Source organism: Scyliorhinus torazame, chromosome 10, assembly GCF_047496885.1.
Source record: "Scyliorhinus torazame isolate Kashiwa2021f chromosome 10, sScyTor2.1, whole genome shotgun sequence".
NCBI lineage: Eukaryota > Metazoa > Chordata > Chondrichthyes > Carcharhiniformes > Scyliorhinidae > Scyliorhinus > Scyliorhinus torazame.
In genome coordinates this window covers 87,916,344-87,942,836 of record NC_092716.1, presented here as the reverse complement: position 1 = coordinate 87,942,836, position 26,493 = coordinate 87,916,344, and the positions used below count along the sequence as shown (strand labels likewise).

Genomic DNA, 26,493 nt, shown 5'->3' with positions numbered 1-26,493 from the left:
CCACGTCACGTGGGCCCTATGAATACTGGATACAGCTTAATCTTACACACAACGAGGATGTGTTCACCCTCCGCAAGGCCTCTGCCAACATCTCGGCCCCCACCTCCCTTCCAGCTCCTCCTCCCATTTATGCTTAATATCCCCCAATAGGGCTCCCTCCCACTCCATCAGTTCCTCATAGATATCTGACACCTTCCCCTCCCCTATATGATCCTTCAACAGCAACCTGTCCTACAACCCCAGGGGCGGCAGCCCAGGAAAGGACGACACCTCCTCCTCATGAAATCCCGAATCTGCAGGTACCTAAATGCCATTCCCCCTGGGCAACTCATACACTTACTCCAAGTCCTCCAGCCCTGAAAATTTACCCACTATAAACAAGTTCGCAAAGCGCTTAATTCCCGCCTGCCGCCATCCCCTAAACCTTGCATCCAACCCCGCCAGCACAAATCTATGGTTGTCGCAGATCGTTGCCCACACCGAGACACCCTCCAGCCCCAAATGCTACCTCCACTGTCTCCACACCCTTAGGGCCGACACTACCACTGGGCTCATAGAGTACCTGGCCAGCGAGAACGGTAAAGGCACCAACAACAACGCCCTCAAACCTGTTTCCCTACATGCCGCCACCTCCATTAGGGAAGGGAAGGAAATCTGCCATCGTGCCTACATGCAACTCCAGACTCACAGCAATGTGGTTGACCCTTAACTGCCTCTGAAATGGCCACTTATTTCATGGGAAATTAGGGATAGGCAACAAATGCTGGCCTTAAAGCAATACCCACATCCCAAGAAAAGAATGAAAAAAAAAGATGGAATTATTCAATAAGAGACTCCCCGCTACGGTGTATCATTGTGTGAATCAATGACAATGGTAGCATTCTTGCCTCTGAGGCAAAGGGTTGAGGATTCAAATCCCACTCCAGCAAAGATCGAGGCTAACATCCCAGTGCAGTACCGAGAGAACCATGCACTAAAAGCGGTGCTGTCTTTCAGACATTAAGTTGTTTGCCCTCTATGGTGGATGTAAATGATCCCATCGTGCGATTTTGAAGAACAGGCAAGTTCCGCTTGGTATAAAAACAGAAACAGAAAATTCTGGAAATGCTCGGCAGGTGTGGAGAAAGGAACAGAGTTAACATTTCAGGTTGATCAGCTGATGAACAAGGATGTTATTCCCGATATCCTGACCAATACCTATTGCTCAATCAACATCAAAGTCAGAATGCCTGATTATCCCACTGAATTTGTGGGAACTTGCTGTGCACACATTGGCTGTCACATTTTTTTTAAATTCTCCTCCATTTTCACATTTTCTCCCACATTTACATCCATCAACAATAAACAATAATCAGCAAGATATGTCAGTCCCCATAATAACAACGCTCCCATCTACCCACCAACCCCCAAACCTCAACCCGCATGTTTACATAAACAAATGACAAAAATAAATCAGGGATTACCCGTAGTCACCCTTAATCTTGCACAGCTCCCCCCCCCCCCCCCCCCCCCCTCCCCCCACCCCAGGCCTCCAGCTCCTCCCGTCCACTGCCTCTTGTAAAACTCCTCCCCCTACCCTCGGTTCCTTCCCCCCCCAACTTTCCACCCCAGCTAGACCACTCAGACCCTGTTCTGCCAGGCTCCGATGGCCGCAGCCCCTCCCCCCACCTCACTCCCGTTCACTGGCCGGCACACACCGGCCAGCGTGGAGGCCCCCGCCCGGGTCCCTTTCCCACTTGCCCGGCCCCAGGAAAGCCCAAAGATCCCCTTTTAGCACACAAACCCCACCTATCCACCTATACCCAAAGAACTCTCATTTTGAGTGAGAGTCCCATCCCTTCCATCGTCCAAATATATACCACATTGGCTCCTTTAGTCTCTACACCCGCGCGCAGTGATACAAAAAAGAAGAAACTACAGTCATGAGGTTACATCGGCACATGGCCATTCCTCAGTTTGTCAGTTCTGCCACAGTCCTTCTGCTTTCGCAAACTCCTCCGCTGCTTCCGCCGTTCCAAAATAAAAGTCCCTGAGCTTGTAAGTCACCCTCAGCTTCGCTGGATATACAATGCCGCACTGCACCTTGCTAATGTACAGTGCCCTCTTCACCCGGTTGAAGGCAGCCCGCCTCCTTGTAAAACTGCCGCCATCCCCATTCCGCATCTCTTTCCCCATCGAGGTAAGTTGATCACCGTGCTGTAAACCGTCTCCTGAGGTTGTGAAAAGTACCAAATCAATGCAACTCTTCCCTTGTTTATCGTTCTTTTAATTCAATTGCTGAGCACCAAAACCCAAACTCTATATAATAAAGACAGATTATTAGGAGGATATACTTAAGATTGTACAGGTCCCAGGAGGTTTCAGCAAATGACCTTCCAACTCCAGCTGTCACATTTTCATCATTGGATAGCTGATGAGTCCTTCAACACAGCAAACCACCTTCGATATTTTGGATGATTGGCAGTCAAACAGCCTTAGACCTTTCACAGGTTACCTTTCGCAGGTTTGTTGCAGCAGGATCTGTGAGATTAATCTTCAGTAGTTGGAGGCTGCAACCCTACTTGTATTCAATTTTTTTTTTAATAAACATTTTATTGAGGTATTTCTTTGGCATTGTAGCAGCAACAAAATAAACAATGTACATAACAAGGAAAATATTAACATTGTGCAAATACCGCCTCCATCTCCTGCAGGTCCCAACATTACTTACCCCCCTAATCTACGCTAACCTAACCGTTCCCCCCCCCCCCCCCCTTCTGCTGACGGTTAATTCTTTGCGAAGAAGTCGTCGAATGGTTGCCACCTCCGAGCGAACCCTAACAGAGACCCTCTCTTGGCGAATTTAATTTTCTCCCGGCAGAGAAAGCCAGTCATGTCCGATAGCCAGGTCGCCGATTTCGGGGGCTTCGAGTCCCTCCATGCTAGTAATATCCGCCTCCGGGCTACCAGGGAAGCAAAGGCCAGAACATCTGCCTCTTTCTCCTCCTGGATTCCTGGATCCTGCGACACCCCGAAAATAGCCACCTCTGGACTCATTGCCACCCTCGTATTTAATACCTTGGACATGGCGACGGCAAACCCCTGCCAAAATCCCCTCAGCCTTGGACATGTCCAGAACATGTGGACATGGTTCGCTGGCCTCCCTGCACATTTCGCACCCCAAAGAATCTGCTCATCCGGGTCACTGTCATGTGAGCCCGGTGAACGACCTTAAATTGGATCAGGCTGAACCTGGCACATGTTGCGGTCGCGTTGACCCTACTCAGCGGGTCCGCACAAAGACCCTCCTCTAACTCTCCCCCCAGCTCCTCCTCCCACTTTTGCTTCAGCTCCTCGGTCTGCGTCTCCTCCGATCCCATAAGCTCTTTATGTATGTCCGAGACGCTCCCCTCTCCTATCCATCCTCTAGAAACCACCCTATCCTGAATCCCCCTTAGCGGCAGGAGTGGGAAGGTTGGTACTTGCTTCTGCAAAAAGTCCCGCATCTGCAGATATCGAAATTCATTTCCCCCCGCCAATGCAAACTTCTCCTCCAGCATCCTTACACTCGGGAAGCTTCCTTCTATAAACAAGTCCCCCATCCTCTCAATCCCCGCTCTCCGCCAAATTCGGAACCCCCCCATCCATCCTCCCCGGAGCAAACTGGTGATTAACGCAGATTGGGGACCACACCGATGCCCCCTCTGCTCCCATATATCTCCACCACTGCCCCCAGACTCTCAGGGCCGCCACCACCACTGGACTGGTGGAGTACCACGCCGGCGGGAACGGCAGAGGCGCTATTACCAGTGCCCCCAGACTTGTGTCCTTACAAGAAGCCGCATCCATCCGCACCCACACAGGCTCCCCCCCCCACCAGCCACCTTCTCACCATGGCTATATTAGCCGCCCAGTAATAATTGCTGAAATTCGGCAGCGCCAGCCCACCATCCCCCCAACTCCGCTCGAGCATTGCCCTCTTCACTCGCGGGGACTTGCCCCCCACACAAAGCCCACAATAACTTTATTGACCTGCTTAAAAAAGGACCGCGGGATGAAGATGGGGAGGCATTGAAAAACGAATAGGAATCTTGGGAGGACCATCATTTTTACCGTTTGAACTCTGCCCGCCAGAGACAATGGGAGCGCATCCCATCTCCGGAAATCCTCCTTCATCTGATCCACCAGCCGGGCCAAATTCAATTTATGAAGCCTGACCCAATCCCTCGCCAATTGGATACCCAGGTACCTGAAACTGTCCCCTACTACTCTGAACGGCAGTTCCCCCAGTCGCCTCTCCTGACCCCTCGCCTGGACCACAAACATCTCGCTCTTCCCCGTATTGAGCTTATACCCCGAAAGCCGGCAGAATTCTCCTAAAATTCCCATAATTTCTTCCTTCCCCTCCATTGGGTCTGAGACATACAAAAGCAGGTAATCCGCATACAGCGAGACCCTGTGCTCCACCCACCCCCCCACCACACACACACACACACACACCTCGGACCAGCCCCTTGAGACCCTCAGAGCAATTGCCAGCGGCTCTATTGCCAGCGCAAACAGCAGTGGGGAGAGGGGGCATCCCTGTCTCGTCCCCCGGTGCAGTCTAAAATAGTCCGAAGTCATCCTGTTCATCCGTACACTTGCAACCGGAGCCCAGTACAGCAAGCTAACCCAGTCAATAAAGCCCCTCCCAAATCCGAACCGCTCCAGCGCCTCCCATAAATAATCCCACTCAACCCAATCAAAAGCTTTCTCCGCATCCATCGCAACCACTACCTTGGGCAGCACGGTAGCATTGTGGATAGCACAATTGCTTCACAGCTCCAGGGTCCCAGGTTCGATTCCGGCTTGGGTCACTGTGCGGAGTCTGCACATCCTCCCTGTGTGTGCGTGGGTTTCCTCCGGGTGCTCCGGTTTCCTCCCACAGTCCAAAGATGTGCAGGTTAGGTGGATTGGCCATGATAAATTGCCCTTAGTGTCCAAAATTGCCCTTAGTGTTGGGTGGAGTTATTGGCTTATGGGGATAGGGTGGAGGTGTTGATCTAGGGTGCTCTTTCCAAGAGCTGGTGCAGACTCGATGGGCCGAATGGCCTCCTTCTGCACTGTAAATTCTATGATAATCTCCACCTCCCTGCTCTTCGGGGGCATCATGATCACGTTTAACAACCTTCTTACATTGGCCACCAGCTGCCTGCCCTTAACGAACCCCGTCTGATCCTCCACAATAACATCCGGTACACAGTCCTCAATCCTGGAGGACAAAATTTTGGCCAGCAGTTTGGCATTTACGTTCAACAAGGAAATCGGCCTGTAAGACCCACATAGCTCCGGGTCCTTGTCCCGTTTCAGGATAAGCGAGATCATGGCCTGTGACATCGTCTGGGGCAGAACCCCTCTTTCCCTAGCCTCAATAAAAACCTTCAACAGCACCGGTCCCAATATTTTGGAGAACTTTTTATAGAACTCGACTGGGTACCCATCCGGTACTGAGGCCTAACCCGACTGCATGGCCTTCAAACCCTCCACTATTTCCTCCAGCCCGATCAAGGCCCCCAGCTCTTCTATCAGCTCCCCGTCCACCCTCGGGAAAGTCAGCCCCTCCAGAAAGTGCCTCATCCCCTCCGGCCCCGTAGGGGGTTCTGACCTATGCAACCTGCGATAAAAGTCCCGGAAGGCCTTGCTCACCAATGCTGAGTCCCCAACTAAGTTCCCATCCCCGTCAATAACTTTCCGTATTTCTCTAGCTGCCTCCTTCTTTCTGAGCTGCTGTGCAAGCATCCTGCTGGCCTTCTCACCGTGCTCGGAAATCGCCCCCCTTGCCTTTCTAAGCTGCTCCACTGCCCTCCCTGTGGTAAGCAAGCCAAATTCCACCTGTAGTCTCCGGCGTTCCCTTAACAGCCCTGCGTCTGGAGCCTCTGCATACCTCCTATCAACATGTAGAATCTCTTTTACCAGTCCGTCCGTCTCTGCCCTATTCGACCTGTCCCTGTGAGCCCGGATCGAAATCAGCTCACCTCTCTTCACTGCCTTCAGCACTTCCCAGACCACCGCTGCTGAGACCACCCCCATATCATTCACCTGCAGGTAGTTCAACATACAATTCCTCAGCCTCTCGCACGCCGCTTCGTCTGCCAATAGCCCTACATTCAACCTCCATTGCGGGTGCTGCTTGCTATCCATACTAACCTGCAGGTCCACCCAGTGCGGAGCATGGTCCGAGATCGTGATCGCCGAGTACCCCGTGTCCACCACCCCAGCCAGTAGGGCCCTACCCAAGACAAAGAAATCGATCCGAGAGTACACCTTATGTACATGGGAGTAAAAAGAAAATTCCTTCGCCCTCGGCTGCCTAAATCTCCATGGATCCACCCCCCCTATCTGCTACATGAACCCTTTCAGCTCCTTTGCCATCGCTGGCACCCTGCCCATTCTCGAGCATTACCTCCAGGCCGGGATCAATAACTGTATTAAAATCCCCTCCCATGATCAGCTTGTGCGAGTCCAGGTCCGTAATCTTCCCTAGCACCCTCTTTATAAAATCCCCATCATCCCAATTTGGCGCATATACATTGACCAGCACTTCAACCCTTGCAGTTTATCACTGACCATGATGTATCGACCTCCCACATCCAAGACTGTTCTTCCTACCTCAAATGTCACCCGCTTATTAACCAAGATCGCAACCCCTCTAGTCTTTGTATCCAGCCCCGAGTGAAAAACCTGACCAATCCAGCCTTTCCTCAACCTGACCTGGTCCACTACTCTAAGGTGCATCTCCTGCAACATTACCACTTCCGCCTTCAGTCCCCTCAGGTGCGCAAACACACGTGCCCACTTTACCGGCCCATTTAGCCCCCGAACATTCCAGATGACCAGCATAATTGGGGGGCAAAGTGCCCCCCCCCCCCTCCGCCGATCAGCCATCCCTTTCTTGGACCCGCCTCAAGCCTCTGCGCCGCAACTCCTCCGGTCCGCCCCACGGCGGCCCCCACCCCCGACCTACTCACTGTCCCTCCACCGAAGTCCCTCCCTCGTCAGTAGAACCAATCCCCCCCCGCCCCCCCCAGCAACACTACTCTAAAACCTAACCCGTCTAGTAAGCTAAATGTATGCACACCCCCCACTGTGCTTCCGTGAGCTATCTCACCCAGTTAGCTTGGTGGCCCCTGCCCCCGGCGCCAAGAAGTCTCCCACCTATTGTTCCATTGCTCCCCTCCCCCTCGCTCATACAAACAAATTCCTTCATCTAACAATCCCCAGACAAACACCCCACAGCAAGAAAACACAAAAACAAAAGACCCACCCACTGAAACTCAAACACGTCTCCATCCCACAAAAGTGCACATCAATAAAAACAAAAGGGACATTGCTAACGTCCACCGATAAAAGAATCCAAAAACGAAAAATCAACTTTCCCCCCCTTTTCTTAAACAGAAACGAAACAGTAAGAGGAGGCATAACCAATCTAAAACAGGAAAACAAAACCCAAAAAACAAGGGGAAAAAAAGGGCCCAATATAGGCCAACAAGTTGTCTCAAAGTTCGATAGTTCTCAGACCCCCACCAATGCTTTTCTTTTAGCAAAGTCCAGCGCCTCGTCGGGCGACTCAAAATAGTGATGCTGGTCCTCATGAGTGACCCACAGACGAGCCAGATACGGCAGCCCGAACTTCACCTGTTTCTTGAAGAAGATAGACTTGACTTGGTTAAAGCCTGCTCTCTTCCTCGCCAGCTCCACGCTCAGATCCTGGTACACCCGCAGGATACTGTTGTCCCACTTACAACTCCGCGTTCGCTTGGCCCACCGAAGAATGCATTCCTTGTCCAGGAACCTATGGAATCTCACCACCATTGCCCTCGGAGGGTCCCCAGGTCGCGGTTGCCTTGCAAGCGTTCTGTACGCCCTGTCCACCTCCAACGGTCGGGGGAATGCCCCCTCCCCCAGCAGTTTTTCGAACATACCCGCTACTTATGCCCCAGGGTCTGCTCCCTCGGCCCCCTCCGGGAGCCCAACAATTCTTAAGTTCTGCCGGTGGGGCCGATTCTCAAGGTCCTCCACCTTCTCCAGGAGCCTTTTGTGCTGGTCCCAGAGCATCACCACCTCCAGCCCCACCACTGTTTGATGCTCCTCCTGCTCAGCCAGCGCCTTCTCAACCTTCTGGATCGCCCGATCTTGGGCGTCCAATCTATGCTCCAGCATCACCTGCTCCGTTGATCGCTGCGCCGCCACCCCAGGGGTCCGGGCCTCGGCCATACTGTCTCCCGCTGCAACTTCAACACAGCTCTTGGCTAACATCTTATTTCTGTCTTTTCGTGCACTTCTGGTTCTTTTCTCCATACACCGATGCGTGGAAACGATGCCCAATTGCCTCAGCCTTCAAATTCACCGTTTAACACCAGAAAAAAGGCCGGGGGAAAGGTCCAAAAATCCGACCAGAGCAGGAGCCACCAAATGTGCGACTTACTCCTTCAAAGCCGCCACTGGAAGTCCCTACTTGTATTCATTAACATAAGAACTAGGAGCAGGAGTATACCATCTGGCCCTTTGAGCCTGCTCCGCCATTCAGTGAGATCATGGCTGATCTTTTGTGGACTTAGCTCCACTTTCCCACCTGAACACCATAACCCTTTAATCCTTTGTTCTTCAAAAAACTATCTCTCTTTACCTTCAAAACATTTAATGAAGGAGCCTCAACTGCTTCACTGGGCAGGGAATTCCATAGATTCATAACCCTTTGGGTGAAGATGTTCCTCCTAAACACAGTCATAAATCTACTTCCCGTTATTTTGAGGCTTTGCCCCCTAGTTCTGCTTTCACCAGAAACAACCTCCCTGCATCTATCCTATCTATTCCTTTCACAATTTTATTTGTTTCTAAATTCCAACGAGTACAGTCCCAGTCTACTCAACCTCTCCTCGTAATCCAACCCCCTCAATTCTGGGATTAACCTAGTGAATCTCCTCTGCACACCCTCCAGCGCCAGTACGTCCTTTCTCAGGTAAGGAGACCAAAACTGAATACAATACTCCAGGTGTGGCCTCACTAACACCTTATTCAGTTGCAGCATAACCTCCCTAGTCTTAAACACCATCCCTCTAGAAACGAAGGACAAAACTCCATTTGCCTTCTTAATCACCTGTTGCACCTGTCAACCAACTTTTTGCGACTCATGCACTAGGACATCCAGGTCCCTCTGCACAGCAGCATGTTTTAATATTTTATTATTTAAATAATAATCCCTTTTGCTGTTATTCCTATCAAGATGGGTAACCTCACATTTGTCAACGTTGTATTCCATCTGCCAGACCCTAGCCCATTCACTTAAACTATCCAAATCCCTCAGCAGACTTCCAGTATCTTTTTGCTTTACCACTCATCTTAGTGTCGTCAGCAAACTTGGACACATTGCACTTGTTCCCCAACCCCAAATCATCTTTGTAAATTGTGAACAAGTGTGGGCCCAACACTGATCCCTGAGGGACACCACTAGCTACTGATTGCCAACCAGAGAAACACCCATTAATCCCCACAGTTTGCTTTCTATTAATTAACCAATCCTCTATCCATGCTACTACTTTACCCTTAACGCCATGCAGCTTTATCTTATGCAGCAACTTTTTGTGTGGCACCTTGTCAAAGGCTTTCTGGAAATCCAGATGTACCACATCCATTGGCTCCCCATTGTCTACCGCATTGGTAATGTCCTCAAAGAATTCCACTAAATTCGTTAAGCATGACCTGCCCTTTATGAACCCATGCTGCATCTGTCCAATGGGACAATTTCCATCCAGATGCCTCGCTATTTCTTCCTTGATGATAGATTCCAGCATCTTCCCTACTACCGAAGTTAAGCTAACTGGCCAATCATTACCCACTTTCTGCCTTCTTCCTTTTTTAAACAGTGGTGTCACGTTTGCTAATTTCCAATCCGCCAGGACCATCCCAGAGTCTAGTGAATTTTGGTAAATTATGACTAGTGCGTTTGCAATTTCCCTAGCCATCTCTTCGTTCTCTGGGATGCATTCCATCAGGGCCAGGAGACTTGTCTACCTTTAGCCCCTCGCTTGCCCATCATTCTGCACTCTTGTTCCATTTGAATGATGAGATGGTGTAGTAGAATATCTTGTGAAACACCATCACTTATTGTTTCAGTAACCTTCTCCAATACCTCGCTCATTTTTTTCAGATCCTAAAGTGGAAGCCGATTTGCTTGATTTCCTGCTTTTTGGCAGTCTGATATCTGCCGTGGATCCAGTGGCAGTAATAGCTGTGTTTGAGGAAGTCCATGTGAATGAAACTCTATTCATCATTGTGTTTGGCGAGTCGCTCCTTAATGATGCCGTAACTGTTGTAAGTAAACATTTATTTTGCATATTGCACATTGTAATCTGTAGAAAGTTACTTGTGTTACTCTGCCTTTGAAAGAGCTTCTCAACTCACATACTCTCCGCACCTGTCATCAAACTTGGACATCAGTTTCCCGATGCTCCAAGCTGACTCCACCCTAGTTAAGTGAACTTTAACCCACCACAGGATCTCTGCCCTTAACTATGGACTTCCTCTTATTGTCTCCTCTCTGTATCTTGTTTAATACCAGGACATATCTATCCTAAGCTTTGTTATGATCCCAGTTATGTGAATACTGGTCAAGACGTACATTTGTTAGGATCTGGCTTGGTAGGCCTTAATCATTTAAAGAATATAATGTGTGGACGAACTTGGGGTAAGGGGGGCAAGGTAATAAGCAGCATGGTTCCAAAATTAAATTGAAACACCAAAAGAATCTTTACCAAACAAATTTGAACAAAGCAAACTCAAGCAATAATGGCTAAACAGATACACCGAGTAAATAAAATTCTAAACAACATGAGCTTTGACCTTAAACTCAATTCAACAGATTTAGTCCTGTTTATCTTTTTACTGTGGCTATCATTCTTTTAAACATGCCCGTACTCTGGAAGGCAATTCCTTTTTTACTCTGGGTTGGGCTACATAGGTCACAGCTCAGGTCTGTGCTATATCCCCATCAACATGACGTGCTGATCCAAATATAGACATTGCTGATGGTCACACGCCACAACCTAAGAGACACCAATAGGGCTGAATAATACAAGGGAGGCAGCAGCGGACTCACCCCGTTGTTATTTTATGTGTGCCCCATGGGAATAATGCCCGCCAGGGGCATGTAAAATCCAACCCATAGACACTCCCTTGATGTCTGTTCCGTAATTGGACTTGTCCTCTCTTTATAGATCTTCTTGGTCTTACCCAATTCTCCAGAACTCTCTCTTTTCCTTCCTCAACATGCAGAAAGAACCAAGTCATATAGTTGAACACAATAGACAGAATGACTACAGTCTCCAGGTTAGCTTCTTTACACTTATTTTCTCAAAGGCCCCCCTACCAATTTTCCTTTTCAAGTATAGCACCATCTTCTGCAATTTTCTCTACAGTAATCTCTGTGTATTCTTGCTTTGAGAAGTCTCTCAACTGAGTCAAAAGTTCAAGCATTGTTTGGAAACACACACAGGCATACTAAGCCAAACAACCCCCAAATCACCTTAAACTGAAACCAAAACTTTACATTCTTAACCCTTAATATAGCCCACAGGGGAGACAGTTATAACACCTAGTTATGTAACCAACCCTACGTAATTTGTTTCCCTGTTTCTAGCTGCTACACCAAACCTGAACCCATCACTTGACAAGGGAGCATCCACGTCCCATGCACCCCCCAACCCTCCCTCTACCCCCATCCCCCTTCAACCACACATCCCCACGCCAACGCTCCCTTCATTCCCACCCCTCCCACCATTGTGAACCACGCGTGTGCCTAACAATGCCCTCTCTGTGTCTCTTCAAGAAAAGCTCTCCCATAATCATCCAGAGAGGGTCCAGACTGGTGGAGGGGTGTCGAACTTAAGAATCCTCAGCTCCTTTGAGGTTCGTGCCCTGGAGGTGACTGGGGTGGCCGAGGACAGGTCGGTTACCCACGCGGAGGCTGGTGGACGCCACAGAGGTGAGGAACCACCGGGCTCCACTCAGAGGACCTGTCAAATGTGAGTCGGTATTGCCTTACTGACTGACCTATCCGTCCCAATGACCACTTCTCCCGCAGGTCCTCCAGCTGACGGCGCATCCTAGGCAGCAAAATCTCCTGCCTCCCGAGAGACCACCTTGGAGAAGAGCTCCGAGGATGCCACCATTATAGTTGCGGCACAGTTGTCATCCCCACCCTCCACCAGCGCAGATACACACCTCGGTGGGACATGTTAGTGGACAGGCTTCGGGGACACAATTGGGTGAGCACCACACAGCTGCTGCTGATGTACATCAGGTGGAGGCAGGAATTCCCAGGCAAGACAGCAGTCGGAGGGCTGCCGGATCCCAGGATCCAGCTGGGTTCCAGCCTGATCCTGAACCTGTGGAAGTGGGTTACCCGGAGCTGATGGAGATGATAGGGCGCGCCTGGGACACTCAGAGGGGGATGTCAGCGGAACTCCAGCAGTTCCATGGCCGATTAGAGGAGTCCCAGGGGCTACAGGCGCAGGAGATGTTGCCGGCAATGAGTGGCACCGAGGCCAACACTGCTAAGTGGCCAGCGCAGTGGAAAGCCTGGTGCACGACGTCGGCACCATGAGTGAAGGTGTCCAAGGCAGTGACAGCCATGGCTGAGGGTCTCGGCAGAATGCCCGACTCGCTGGGGGATGTCACCCAGTACCAGGCTGATCTTGATACAGTTTTGCAGAGCATGTCCCAGTCATTGAGGAGCGTTGCCGAGGGCTTCGACATAACAGTGCAAACCATGGGAACCGCCAAGGCTGGCAGAACCAGATGATGCAGGGGCAGCTGGGGCTCAAGCCAGCTGCCCCTCCATCCCAGGGTGAACCCCAGGGACTCTGTAACCACCGACCGGGAGGAGGAGGCGCTGGGTGCCAACCCAGACCAGTCCCATGGAATGGCGATGATGGCCATCAGCTCCCCTGAGTTCCAACCCTCTGATGAGGCCGTGCCTCGAAGTCAGCACACGGGACAGAGTAGCTCCACTGTGCATGTGCTCCCAGCTCAGAGCCCCCAAAGGACACCCGCCAGGGATATCGAAGGCCACGGGACATGGTAAGCAGCTGACTGCCTCCACCTCTGATGTGCGTCCAGGGGAGATACCTAGACGTAGCAGTAGATCTGGGAGGGCCATGCACGAAGAGGGTCACTGAGGGCACCGGGTGAGGGGGGTTGGTAAGGGGTGTGGATGAGGGGTGGAGGCGGCGGCACCATTGGGAGAATGGGGAATTGTAAAACACATTAAATACCTTTGTGCACAATCATTATAATGCCTCTGTCACTTTGTTTTGCAATGTAGGCCGACCACCGAACCCTTGTCCCATCTCTCTCCAGGCATCTCCCCCTCCCCACAGCACTCACCTTATCTCCAGCCTTGGACATGGCCCCAGAGCTGCGTCCCACCCCCTGGGTGTTCGGATGTTGGCTGCTGCATGTGTGGTGTTGCCTCCTGCTGTGTTCAAGAACAGTGTCCAGGGATCAAGGTAAGATTGGGATGCTAGGCAATGACTCCCACATGCTTCATGGCCCACCCACCCACAGGAATCCACTTGGGATGTGTTAAGTGCTCACTTAACCGCAATTGCCAATTCCGTATTAGCAATAGCCTTCTGCTGCATGGCCAGAGGCCTTGGCAGTTGGTGGGGATTAGGGGTGGTCATTGGGGCAGACGGGCATGGACAAGTGTTGTCCCCAGAATGGGTAAATTAAGCTGGGGTTCGCATGATGGTGTCCCGATCGATTGCCCCCCCGGTTGCGCCCCCCGGCGCCTCCTCCCCCTACCATCCCATGGTGGCCCACCTGTGCGGACCCTCCACTGAGCACTGGGATGGCAGGCCCAGCGCCCCCGGGCTCTTTGCCTATGCGAAAAGATGGCTACTCCCCTCCTCGGCTCCCCACAAAAGCCCTTCCACCAGGTTCACGGTTTTCAAAAGGAGTACTAACCGGTGCCAGCGTAAGCACTTGCTGGGCAGGTCGCTGAATGACAGGAGGCCTTTGGATATGGGTGGTTCTCATTGTATGGAAATTGGGTTTAAGTGGTGATAATTGGTTTCTCGCCACGCTACGGTGAGATCCCACTTTCACCTACCGGAGTGGGCCGGTTGCATCGCAAACTGTTTGGCACATGGCTCGGTTCTCGTTTTTGGCCTTTCCCGCTACTCACCACCCTCGTTTCACTTGAGCGGGAGCGTAACAAGGCCTGAGAACCATTCCCTGTGTTTGAATTTGTTTAACAATTTCTGGGTAACTTTTGTGGTGTTGGGTGTTCTGACACACAGATGAGCCAACACGGTTGTATATGGTACAACGCTATTTTATTCAAACTTACTATGTACAGTTTTGTCTTTGCACTCTGCACGTGGGGGTTCCCTGCTTGTGATGTTTTAACAGCTCTTCCCTGTTTCTTTATCCCCAGACCTACTGACCACCAGGTGTCGTGCTCGTGCTTTTTATGTGGTTGGTGTTCTTGTCTGTGATTGGTTGTGGTGTTGTGTGCTCTGATTTGCCTGTTGGTGTGTCCATCATGATGTGTGTGTTTGAATATCATGACATCCCCCCTTTTTACAAAGATATGTGCCTACGTGGTAATAAATATGATCGTGTCGTGAGTGCATCTAAGAGTGTGTGTGTGTCGTGTGCAGCATGTGCATATGACGGAACTATGTACATGGGGCGATGTCGGGTGCGTCACATGAACCAAGTTGTACCATAACATAACATAAATGCGAACGAGAGAAGAAGAAAAAAAACTTGAACAGTTGTCCAGTCAGACGACATCTGGAACGATAAACAACAACAGGTTATCATGTAAAATTGTGCAACTTGTTAAACATATGAACGGTATTATAAGTCCAGTCTAATGGGCTTGCGACGAGTTCGGGTTGACCGTCAGGGTGGCACACCACTCATCGGCTGGATTGATGGCATTGACCTTGTTGACATCAATGACGGAAACGCGGAAGGCATCCTGGTCATCTGCATCACTTAACTGGAAGTCTTGATGCATGGGCTGGACGGTCCTGACTTGTCTGCGAGATTGTCGAGGATGCGCCGGATCCATGGGTTGAGCCGAACGACAGTGGGCTGCGTAGTGGCCCATCTTGCCACATCTGAGGCACTGTCGGTTTTTTTTGCAGGACATTGCCCTTTTAAATGTAGAGCTCCACAATTGCCGCACGTCATGACGTCACGGCGTTCGTTGCGCCACTGCGCATGCGCAGTGCGATCTTGCGGTGGGCGCGCCTGCGCAGTGCGTCCCTCGTTGTGGCCGTTATTTTTGGCGCGCACCTGCGCGGGAGACCGCGAAAAGCGCGGGAAGCGGCCGCTGTCGTCCGGGCCGTGGGTCGGGAAGTAATCGACTGCCTGGATGCGTTCGACGTCGTGGGCGGCCTGGCTTGCCGATTCGACGGCTGGGGACCCCCTCCGTGCCAACTCGGACGCCTGAAATCGGGCAAAACGGCAGGTAGCATTTTCGTGGAGGACACAGGCTTCCACAGCAGACGCTAAGGTGAGGCTTTTCATTTTAAGAAGCTGCTGGCGTAGGCCACTAGAGGCAACGCCAAAAACAATCTGGTCCCTGATCATGGACTCTGTGGTGGTGCCGTAACCGCAGGACTGCGCTAGAATCCGGAGGTGCGTCAAGAAGGGTTGAAAAAGCTCCTCCTTACCTTGCAGGCGTTGCTGAAAGAGGTATCTTTCAAAACTTTCATTTACTTCAACTTGAAAGTGCTGGTCCAGTTTGAGGATGACCGTGTCATATTTGAATTGGTTTTCGCCTTCTTCGAACACCAGTGAGTTGAAGACGTTGGTGGCGTGCTGACCTGCGTAGAAGAGGAGCATTGCAATCTTCGTGTCTTCCGAGGCACTCTGTTTTTCGGTGGCACGGATGTACAGGTCAAATCGCTGCCTGTAGAGCTTCCAATTGGTACCTAGGTTCCCCGCGACTTGCAACGGCTGCGGTTTGTCGGTGTGGTCCATGACCAGAATGGCAGGTTAGTAGGCAGGTATCGATCCACTCCTGTACCATGTGGTGTTGGGTGTTCTGACACACAGATGAGCCAACACGGTTGTATATGGTACAACGCTATTTTATTCAAACTTACTATGTACAGTTTTGTCTTTGCACTCTGCACGTGGGGGTTCCCTGCTTGTGATGTTTTAACAGCTCTTCCCTGTTTCTTTATCCCCAGACCTACTGACCACCAGGTGTCGTGCTCGTGCTTTTTATGTGGTTGGTGTTCTTGTCTGTGATTGGTTGTGGTGTTGTGTGCTCTGATTTGCCTGTTGGTGTGTCCATCATGATGTGTGTGTTTGAATATCATGACAACTTTCAGGTGAGTTCCTCAGAATTGTCCAAAGTCCCTGACTCTAGCTCCGAGTCAGAGACGGTCACAGAGGATCCTGGGAGTAGGGAGTTACCCATTGGAAGTTGAAATTTCCCAAGCAATTTCCATGCGAAACGGCACACCGTGATTTCTGCAGAGTCCCAACATGCACCCTCGGGTGCACATCTGGCCTTGAATGACCCAGAGTCCCGAAGATTTGGCTGCTTGTTTTAGAGCTGTGATCTGTTGCTAATATTAATGATGTTGGTGAACCACACGTCTTTCCCTTATATCGATCAAATGACCACACAACCAGTTAGTTAGTTCAAAAGATGGTTTATTTACATACACAAGAGTTACCTCGACATGCAAACACAATATCTACTACGAGTTAAACTACACCTATCAGCTACAATAACCTATACTTAACTTCAGGGCGACCAGCACTGTGCAAATGGATGAGGCCTTTATCTGGATTTCACTTGGCTGGTTCGAAGAAAGCGTCTCTGTCTCTGCTGGGCTCATCCGTCAGGTAGCGATCATTGGTCTTGAACTTGGCTGACTGTTCCTGCTACAATTGGTTTGGCACAGGCCAGATCCAAAAGAGACAGAACACATGGCTGTGATCTCTTTTATCCGTCTGGGATTTTGCGCTCTTTGGGGTGGTCCTTAACCTTGGACCCAATAGTTCGACAGGGCTCTGATCACTGTCTTCGATTTTGGCCAATAAAGGGGTGGGTTCCTTGGTAGCAGGGCGGGTCCTTAGCGGTCATTGACCTTGGCAGTTGGGCTTTCTGAGTAAGGGGAGTGGTGCCGATCAGTCTGGGGCTGTACCGGTTGCTTGATTGGAGTTCTATTGTCCTGGGAAAATGGGCCATTAAAATGCAAACGAGCGGGGGTTTCGATCAGGTCTGGTTACCTGTGTTTCAAATACACATAGGCTGTGTATCTGTCTGAGTCCTGGGTTGGCCATAATTCCCATGGTCCTTTGCAGGTGGCCATCTTAGATGGTTACAGATCTTTTGTCAGAACTGGAAAATGTAACATGTAATAGGTTTTCGCTCAGTTCAGAAGCATGGAAAGGGCGCTGGGACGCATGGAGGGGAGAACAAACGGAAAGATCTGTTGATCAGGTGCACGGCAGGAGTGACTGAATTACAAATAGAGACACCCAACCTTGAGAAGTGGGCATGGGTAGAGTGAGCCGCTGTACAATATGAGGCGCCTTCCCTGGTCTGCATGACATCCAATCATTAACCAGGTCAGATCACATTGAAATAACAGCAACCGCTCACACTCCATTTCACTCACACCATTTCTGAAAGTGATAGAAAGATTGAAGTAGGAAGGAGGAAACCCTCACATCTTTAAGAACAATCAACCAGCTACATATTTCTGAATTTTTTTATAGAACATACAGTGCAGAAGGAGGCCATTCGGCCCATTGAGTCTGCACCTACCCACTTAAGCCCTCACTTCCAGCCTATCCCCGGAACCCAATAACCCCTCCTAACCTTTTTGGACACTAAGGGCAATTTATCATGGCCAATCCACCTAACCTGCACGTTTTTGGACTGTGGGAGGAAACCGGAGCACCCGGAGGAAACCCATGCACACACGGGGAGAACGTGCAGACTCCGCACAGACAGTATCCCAGCGGGGAATCGAACCTGGGACCTTGGCGCTGTGAAGCCACAGTGCTAGCCACTTGTGCTACCGTGCTGCCCAAGTCAAAGGTGCAAGACAATGTTTTGAATGCGAGCAATTGCAGGTAATTAAGTCTTTACACATGAGTACGGCCTCAACCGGGATCTTGGATTCATGTCGCATTACATTCACCCCCTACCATCTGGCCTGGGCTTGCGAAATCCTACCAACTGTCCTGGCTTGAGACAATTCATACCTCTTTAACCTGGAGTTACCCCTATCTCTGGATCTGTAAAGACTTAATTCCCTGCAAATGCTCGCATTCAAAGCATTGTCTTGCATCTTTGACTTCATCTATATATATGTTTCTGGAACCTACCTCTTCATTCACCTGAGGAAGGAGCAGTTCTCCGATAGCTAGTGATTTGAAACAAACCTGTTGGACTTTAACCTGGTGTTGCAAAACTTCTTACATGCTGAATAGGTTATTCAGACATTTTTCAGGGAAAGTTCTTTGAAACACGGACAAAACAGCGAACTCGCTTAACTTTAGAGTTTAATCTCTTTGTACCTGGTTTGCCACAATCGGATTTCACTACATGTTTAGGTTTGATGCTGAATAAAGCAGAATATCCATTTCATGAACTTGGAAAAGCCTGTTGCTAACTTTTGGTTGGCTCTTAATTCGTAATTTGCTCTGTTTGTTTAACCTTTGCTCTAGAGTCGCCAGGTATCTTTATGATACCGCCACGAGGTTCAAGTTCAAGCAATGATCAATAACTCAACACACCAATTAGTAAGATTCAAATCAAAACACATTTATTATACACAGTAAAGCACTACTCATGCATAAACTCTACTTTCTAGGCTATTCCTGTCACTAAAAAGGCCTATACTTAGCTTCGGACTGGCCCACCAGGTCAGGGGAACAAATGGCCTTTCGTTCAGGTCCTGAGTCTGCAGGATTCAAAAGCTGGTATGGACTGGTAGCTGGGAGCGCCTATCTCGTAGCGAGCTTTGACTTGAGACTTACTTGGTTGGCGGCAGCGAGGCAGGTCACTGTCAAGGGTTGGTTCAAGTTGCTGAGTGACCCTGCCAAAGAAGGATGATTTGAACTTGGGGGCTTTACTTTATAGTCCCCAGGGGCTTCCCGCCCTTTGGGGCGGACCCCGTACCTGGTTCCAAGTGATTGGACTGCGTCCCGATCACTTGGATCGATTTCTCCAATACTGGAGTTGTTCCCTGATTGTTGGGCGGTCCCTAAATGTCCGTTGGCCTTCCTTTGTCTTGGCTTCTGCAGGTACCGAGGAGTCTGGCTTGGCTTTATTCACCTTAACTGTTGCCATTGTGCCTTGGAATCGCTCATTACTATGCAGATGGCTGCTGGTTTCTGTGCTGTCTGGTTGTTTTGCAAGTTTCAATATACATGATTTCTGCACTTGCTAGTCTTTGCCTGTGTTGGTTGAATTTCCTTTCAGCCTTTGCGGTTCTCCATTTTAAGTCGGGAAGTGGCCAACTCAGGTGGCTACAAGCCGAAAGTTTATGTTTAATTACTGACTTTGTGTCTGACCTCAAACCAGCTGAATAATTAACCTGAGGAAAACTGTATCCGAATTTGTGCTTTTAACTTTCGACCGCCGCTAATGAGTTTACTGCGAAGGTTTTGTGGCGCAGTGGGTAACCACCCTAGCTCTGCACCAGTGCTCTGTGTTTGTGTCCCACTCCAGGACCTGATGGCCACAGAAAGTGCATTTGTAATGTGGCCAAACAGGTTGATTGTCATACTGAAAATCTTTCTGATACGCCTATGGCAGGTGGCAAGGGAGGGAGAGTCACCTGGTCAGCCATGTGAAGTGTCACCCCTTAAACTACAACCTCTAATGACAGGCCAGCGACCTGTTCCAGAAATAAATTAGCTATGGAAACAGTATTGTGGTTGATTCTGAAATGGCCTAGCAAACCACTCAGTTCATGGGCAATTAGGGATGGGCAATAAATGCTGGACCAGCCAGCAATGCCCATATCCCATGAAAGAATAGAAACAAATGTAAACACATGCTTTGATTGGTTCATGTGCCTCTAGGTGTGGTAAGAGGAAAGAAAAAGTATGGGTTCACTGTGGCTCTTCTGCTCAGCGTCCAATCTTGTACTTTCCGTAAACTTATTCAGATCACTGATGCTCGTGGCTTAACTTGCATCAAGCACCATCTGCCCATCACCCCATTGCTCCCTAACCCACATTGGCCCTGGCGAGAGAAATGTTTCAATTTCAAAATTGTCATTCTTGTTTTCAAAGTTCTCCATGGCCTCACTCTTTCCTATCTCAGTAACTCCAGCCCGATAAAACACTTGGGACCTTGGGGCTCCTTCATTTCAGGCTTGCTCCGCATCTCTGATTTGTATCACCCCTTCATTGTCAGCTGTGTTAAGTTCAAGAAGTCCTTCCATAAATCTCTCAGCCTTTCACTTGCCACAATATTCTGAAATTAATTTTCATTATATAGTACCATATTGCAAAATGTTTACAGTGCAGAAACAGGCCAAGCTCCATTGATCTCCGCTGTTGTTTATGTTCCACATAAATTTCTTCTCGGCTTACTTAATCTCATCGTGCCAACATATCAAAGTGTTGATGTCAGGTAGACAATGCAAAATATTTTTATGTGCAGGGAAACATTTTGATCTTGGCCCCTGTATATTTTTGGATCAATATCTGGTCACGAGCTCCAGATTTTGTCCAACCCTGTGCGTAGCGTGCTTTAATAATGACTGGCATTGTTCATTTTTTTTTTAAATCTTCATTAGTGTCACAAGTAGGCCTACTGCAAATAAGTTACTGTGAAAGTCCCCTAGTTGCCACACTCTGGCGCCTGTTCGGGTACACGAGGGAGAATTCAGAATGTCCAATTCACCTAACAAGCACGTCTTTTGGGACATGTGGGAGGAAGCCAGAGCACCCGGAGGAAACTTATGCAGACACGGGGAGAACGTGCAGACTCCGAACAGACAGTGACCCAAGCTGGGAATCAAACCCGGGGCCCTGGCGCTGTGAAGCAACCAGTGCTAATCACTGTGCTACCGTTCTGTTTGCGCTTTGACTGTACAGCTGTGTAAGAATCCATTCTTGAGATGCTGACTAGGCCAGCATTTATAACCCATTCATAATTGCCCTTCAGAAGATGGCGGTGAGCTGCCTTCCTGAACTGTTGCAGTTCAAGAATCTGATTATAATCTGCCTGGTGCCGTCAGAAGTTGTAACGGCATAGAAACTAGTTATGGAGGATTTTCAAAAGGAAGATCTTGTTTATTTTGGGAAAGAATGAGTATGTAGAGAAGGTAAAGGCAAAACAGAAGTGGTAGCCATGATTAAATTGAATTATTTTCTTTAATCTACCACTGGATGTTCCTCCACAAAGATCAATCAGCTCTGGTGCTGAAAATGTTCAATGTTTACTTTGCTCCATATTGTCAACAATGTGGTCAATGCTCTCAATTTTATGAATTATTTATTGAATTTTGCACAAACAGCACTGTTTGTATCAATAGAAAGGGAACAAGAGAAATGATAATGTATTTTATGTCGATGTAATGTAGAACTTGAATTACAGACACACCAGCCATGATCTTATTAATAAACGGAGCAGGCTCAAGGGGCCCAGTGGCCGCCATCTGCTCCTATTTCATATGTTCTCACCCCCTGATCATCCCAACACAAATCAGGCAGTGTGATTTTTGCATGTGCTGAATTTGACTTGTGTTGAGCCGGGCTAGATTTCCAGTTTCAGCTAATTACCGCTTTTTTGCTGAAGTTCTGCGAGTTATGTGGTACAGATGCTGCCAACCATTTAAATTAATGCTGTAATACAGGACACAAAAATAACTGGGGCTAACATCAAACAGCAATGTTTCAATCTAATGTAATCAAGTATTATTTAAATGGTAACAGTTGTCACACAGCTGCTGGTTTTCTTTGTGCTGGGCTTGCTGACTAGTATAAATTCCAGATTTTTCTATTCAGGATTATCGCGGGAAGGGCTCATTCTTCATACCAAGTAGTATATCAGAAGCTGACACTTCCGCGTCGACAAATGGCCGCTTCATCCCCCATTATTTCAAACCAGGATAAAACCTGCTTTGCATGGTGCTTCCACTGAGCTGATGATGAATTGGCCCAGTTGTGTTCTGACTGTGATTCTCAAAGGATTGAGATATTAAATTACGCCTACACCATCAGGTCAAAACAGTAAATTGAAGGATTGCACTGGGTTCTGAGTCCTGGTGCCGAGAAATATGTAACTTCATTGCAGTGTTAATGTAAGCCTACTTGTGACACTAATAAAGATTATTATTATGGCTGCCAGGCCCAGGATACATTTTGCAACGGAGTTCACCCCCTGTTCCTCTCCCACTCACCCCCTGACCCCCATACTCACCCCTATCCCCAACCCACCCCTGTCCAACCCACCTTATTCCCTGAGCCCCCTACCACTCACCCTCTGTCCTCTCCACTCTCACCCTCGCTCCTCCACTTATTCCCCAGACTCACCGCCATCACCCCTCCTTCTGAAGACGTGGAGCCACTCTACAAGCGCTGTGCCAGCTTGACTGCACTCGCCTCCGAGATCCCCTCGGATTTCTGCTCACTAGGTGCACGCTGTTTGAAACCAGTCGTACATCTCACTGTTCTGACATCACACCGGCGTGGATGTATTATTTGACGTGGGGGGTTTGATTCCAGCATATGGGCCCGATAATGATATGCCAATTTATTGGAATGAGGTTCTCGACGTTGAAAGGCAGGAAATGCTGCTCACCACTGACGGACTGAGGGGATGATCGCGTCCCGCAGTTACGTCGGCAGTAAACGCACCTAAGGCCATCTTGTGATATTTTCCGCTCTCACCGCCAAACATGCCCAATGCGAGCGGGAGCAGAAATTCCTGGCCCATGTGTCATGTACTACTCTCAAGTATAATTTTATATTTATAAAATATAAACCACTGTTAGTTGAGATATAGAAGGCTATGGAGAGCTTATATGACCTAATTGAAAGACTGGCCGTGATTTGACAGACTCAAGTTAAAGTCCACTGAACAACGCGTTTTGCAGGTGTGTGTCATAATATACACCAGTATATTATGGTGCAGACACACACACACACACTGATGGATATGCAGTGGGACCAATCAGCAGACACAACACCGCAGCCAATCACCAGTGAGAGCACACGCACTATAAAGACAGGGGACAGGAGAGTTCCCGCTCATTCTAGTAGCAGCCAGCTCGGAGCACAGAGCTCACAGCCTGCAACACAGCCATTCACCATGTGCTGAGTGCATCACCTGGTTAGGACTAGGCAAGGGTCAACAGTTAAAGCTGGTATTGCATTTATCCACAGTTCAAGTATGTTAATATAGTTAACCTTATAATAAAATAGAGTTGCACCACTTCCAGTGTTGGTGACTTGTTTGTGATCCAGAACACCCAACACATCAGTGTGTCTCGGCGGCTGAAATGCCGAGAAGCACCCCGCTATCCAATGGCACTTTGCTGTTTTATTTGCCTTCGGGGAGATTCTCCCACCAAGGCCGTACTTAGAGGAATTGCTCACCAGCAGAAAAGATTCCTCGCAGATCGGGGTGCCATTTTGAAAGGCTACCCCACTCTTCACCTCAACCTTGGGAAGGTCATCAGGAACATCCCCCTCCCCACCCTACCTGGCAAGACCACACGCAAGCCCGACCCCTGGCAATGCCAAACTGGTAGCTGGGCACACTAGCACTGGCAGTATCAAGGTGCCTGGGTACCATCTGCCCTGTCAGTCTGGCAGTGCCAAAGTTTGCAGGTGCCAGGGTGCCACCTGCCCTTAACCTGTCCACTTGGGCATCTCCAATGACCTGGGAGACCCCACCCAGGTGCGGTTACTGATCCATGTTTTGTGGATCAGTACTAAACGGCACCCTGGTGAAGTCTCCCAGAAGTAGCTGGTAAGGCCAGGCACCAGGTGAATCCAGCATCTGTGTATTTAAATGAGCCGTAAGGTGGATCCACGCTGTGTGCAACAGGATCATCGAATCACATCCTGAAAATTTCACAGAACTCCTGAGTTGGTAAAAGCAGGCTTTTGCCTTCCTCTGCAATATTCATTATCTTGTACAATCTATAGTATAATCATTTTTTACTTGCCGTTGTGACAGAAACAGAAAATTAGTTATTTTGATTTGATGTTAGCGTGACCTCCAGTTTAGAATTGTTTGTGCACTTTGACCTGACCTTGCTACATAACTGTTTGGGGGGGGGGGGGGGGGGGTGCTGCTGCAAATTGAGTCAATTATTGTGACGTTAGCTTCTTGACACACTGTCGTTATCTAAACTTGTCACTGTACAATTTTAAGTTGAATGCTGTGACGGTATTTTCTCATGAGACAGATGACAAGCTGGCATCAGTTTCCATGGCATTGCTGCGAGCGTCTCGCTCAGTAAATTTACTTAAGCATAAGCACTACAGCCTTGTATTAAGAAATAGTTCAAAGGACAGGATGTGTGCAAATCTTTTAATTGGTAGCTATTCCAAAATTAACATCTACCTTAAGGAAACACTATTTTGTTTTACTTGTGGAAACATTTACTGGGTAGATCAGTATGTGTGGAGGAAGCTGATAAGTTATCAGTTCTGGTACACTGCCTTTTTATCAGAATTAGTGCTTTATCAGAATTAGTACTTTCAGCATTTCAGCCTGAAATTTTGTAAAGATGGAGCAGGTCTCCAGCATAGCCAAAATGGCATCAGTGAAGCAATTCCAGAAATTCCACCACTGAAACCAGCACCCACAATTTTGACTGGGTGGAGGGGGAGTTGTAGTTTGCACATCTGATTTTCTCTGGTGGGATGTGCAAAAACAATGTATTGGCTTTACAGTTTATAGGAGAACGTTTAAAGCTGCTTGGTTATTTGTAGAGGAAGGGTATGCTTTGGTTAAGTCCAGAGACACTTGATAGCGTTTGGGAGAGATTAAGTACTCTTTTGAAATGTTAAGCATGGACATGCAGATTATAAGTAGATTAAACTCATTTGAAGTGTCAGACTGTTTGGAAGTGTCAAGTTATCAAGGCATTTAAATCTCATTGGAATTGTCAAACTTTATGGAACTGTCAACCGCATTGGAACTGTCTACATTCAACTCTGTCTGTTGAAATAAAACTATAGACTATAATTATAGCATTAGTAATATCTGACTGAATTCACAACCTATCATTATCACAGTGGGGTGGGACTGTCAGTTAACAGTTTGTTGACAGCTCTATTTGATTAAAATTCTTTGATGTGGAGCTATGGATGCAAATGCTTGTGTTCATATGGGATTAAGCACTTGAGTGAAATGTGTTATGAGGGCGAATGAGCTGAATGATACTGGGTGATATGGGGCATGGAGTGTGTAAGATCAAAAGGTGGTGGGTTGGGGGGCCATAGATTTGCATCAGTTGGCACTATTTTGATATAGGACCTATAAAGGAACCTCAGGTGGGTGGAGAGGTATGGGTTTATATGGAGGGTATGAGAGTGCATGGGGGTGGTTGGAGGGGCATAGATTGGCATGGAGGACATGAGAGAGCATGGGGATGGGAGAGCAGGGTTGGGGGAATGAGGGGGTGTGAAGGGTGGGGCTGCAGGATTGTTTTTCTTTTTATTGTTTTCTCTACAGCTGGGATGAAGTTCTAGATCATCAAGGCAAGCATTCAGCCCCACTGCTGCCTCCCTGACAACACCACTCCCCTCCAAAATGAAAATGAGACCATCTGGAGCATTTTTCCCTGAGTCAGGTTTGAGCAATTTTCCCGCCTCCGTGCTGCAGACTCGGGGGTGAAAATTCAAGCCTTCCTGCTGCCGTTTCAGATTTTCAGCACCAGTAACTTTTTGCTCTTTTAAAGCTTTGGGGTGGGGGGGGGGGGGGGGGGGGGGCGCGGTTCCAGTGCTATGGAGGGTTTCATTTCCCTACTGTACCCAAACCCGAGCACTTAATTGAGGATTATGTCTAAGTGTTACACAGAGAGAGTGCTGCACTGTCAAAGTGCCATTTTTCAGACTGAATATTAAACCTGCCCTCTCAGGTAAGGATAAAAGATACCATGGTACTATTTTGTAGAAGAGCAATATTAGTCCCTCAATCAATGTCACAAAGACATTCTGTGCTTTTTGCAATTTGTGAGTCTTTGCTGTGTAAAAATAAATGACTTCTATGTTTGCCTACAAAAGTAACAGTGCCCACACTGGCATTGGCTTTGAAGAACTTTCAGATGCACAGAATGTTTATAAGTTTTCAGGGTTTCTCATTATGGGCCGTTTGGACGAATGTCTTTAGCAGGTGTCCTTGCCTGCTTCCCTTTGCAGTTTAGATAAATTAACTTGACAGGGCACCCTATGATAAACAGCAGACAGTCCAGAGTTTCTTTCTGCATCTGCCCAACTCAGATCTGTTGT

The 26,493-nt window shown here is 48.7% G+C and overlaps 1 protein-coding gene across 2 annotated transcripts in view; it reads left to right on the top strand.

Moving 5' to 3' along the window:
- Positions 1–26,493, top strand: part of LOC140430717 (sodium/hydrogen exchanger 5-like) — a 468,359-nt gene that overhangs the window by 207,980 nt on the left and 233,886 nt on the right. For both annotated transcript variants that reach the window (XM_072518384.1, XM_072518385.1), the window contains exon 3: positions 10,169–10,332. In XM_072518384.1, coding sequence (XP_072374485.1) covers positions 10,169–10,332 — 164 coding nt within the window. The remainder of the gene's footprint in view (positions 1–10,168; positions 10,333–26,493) is intronic.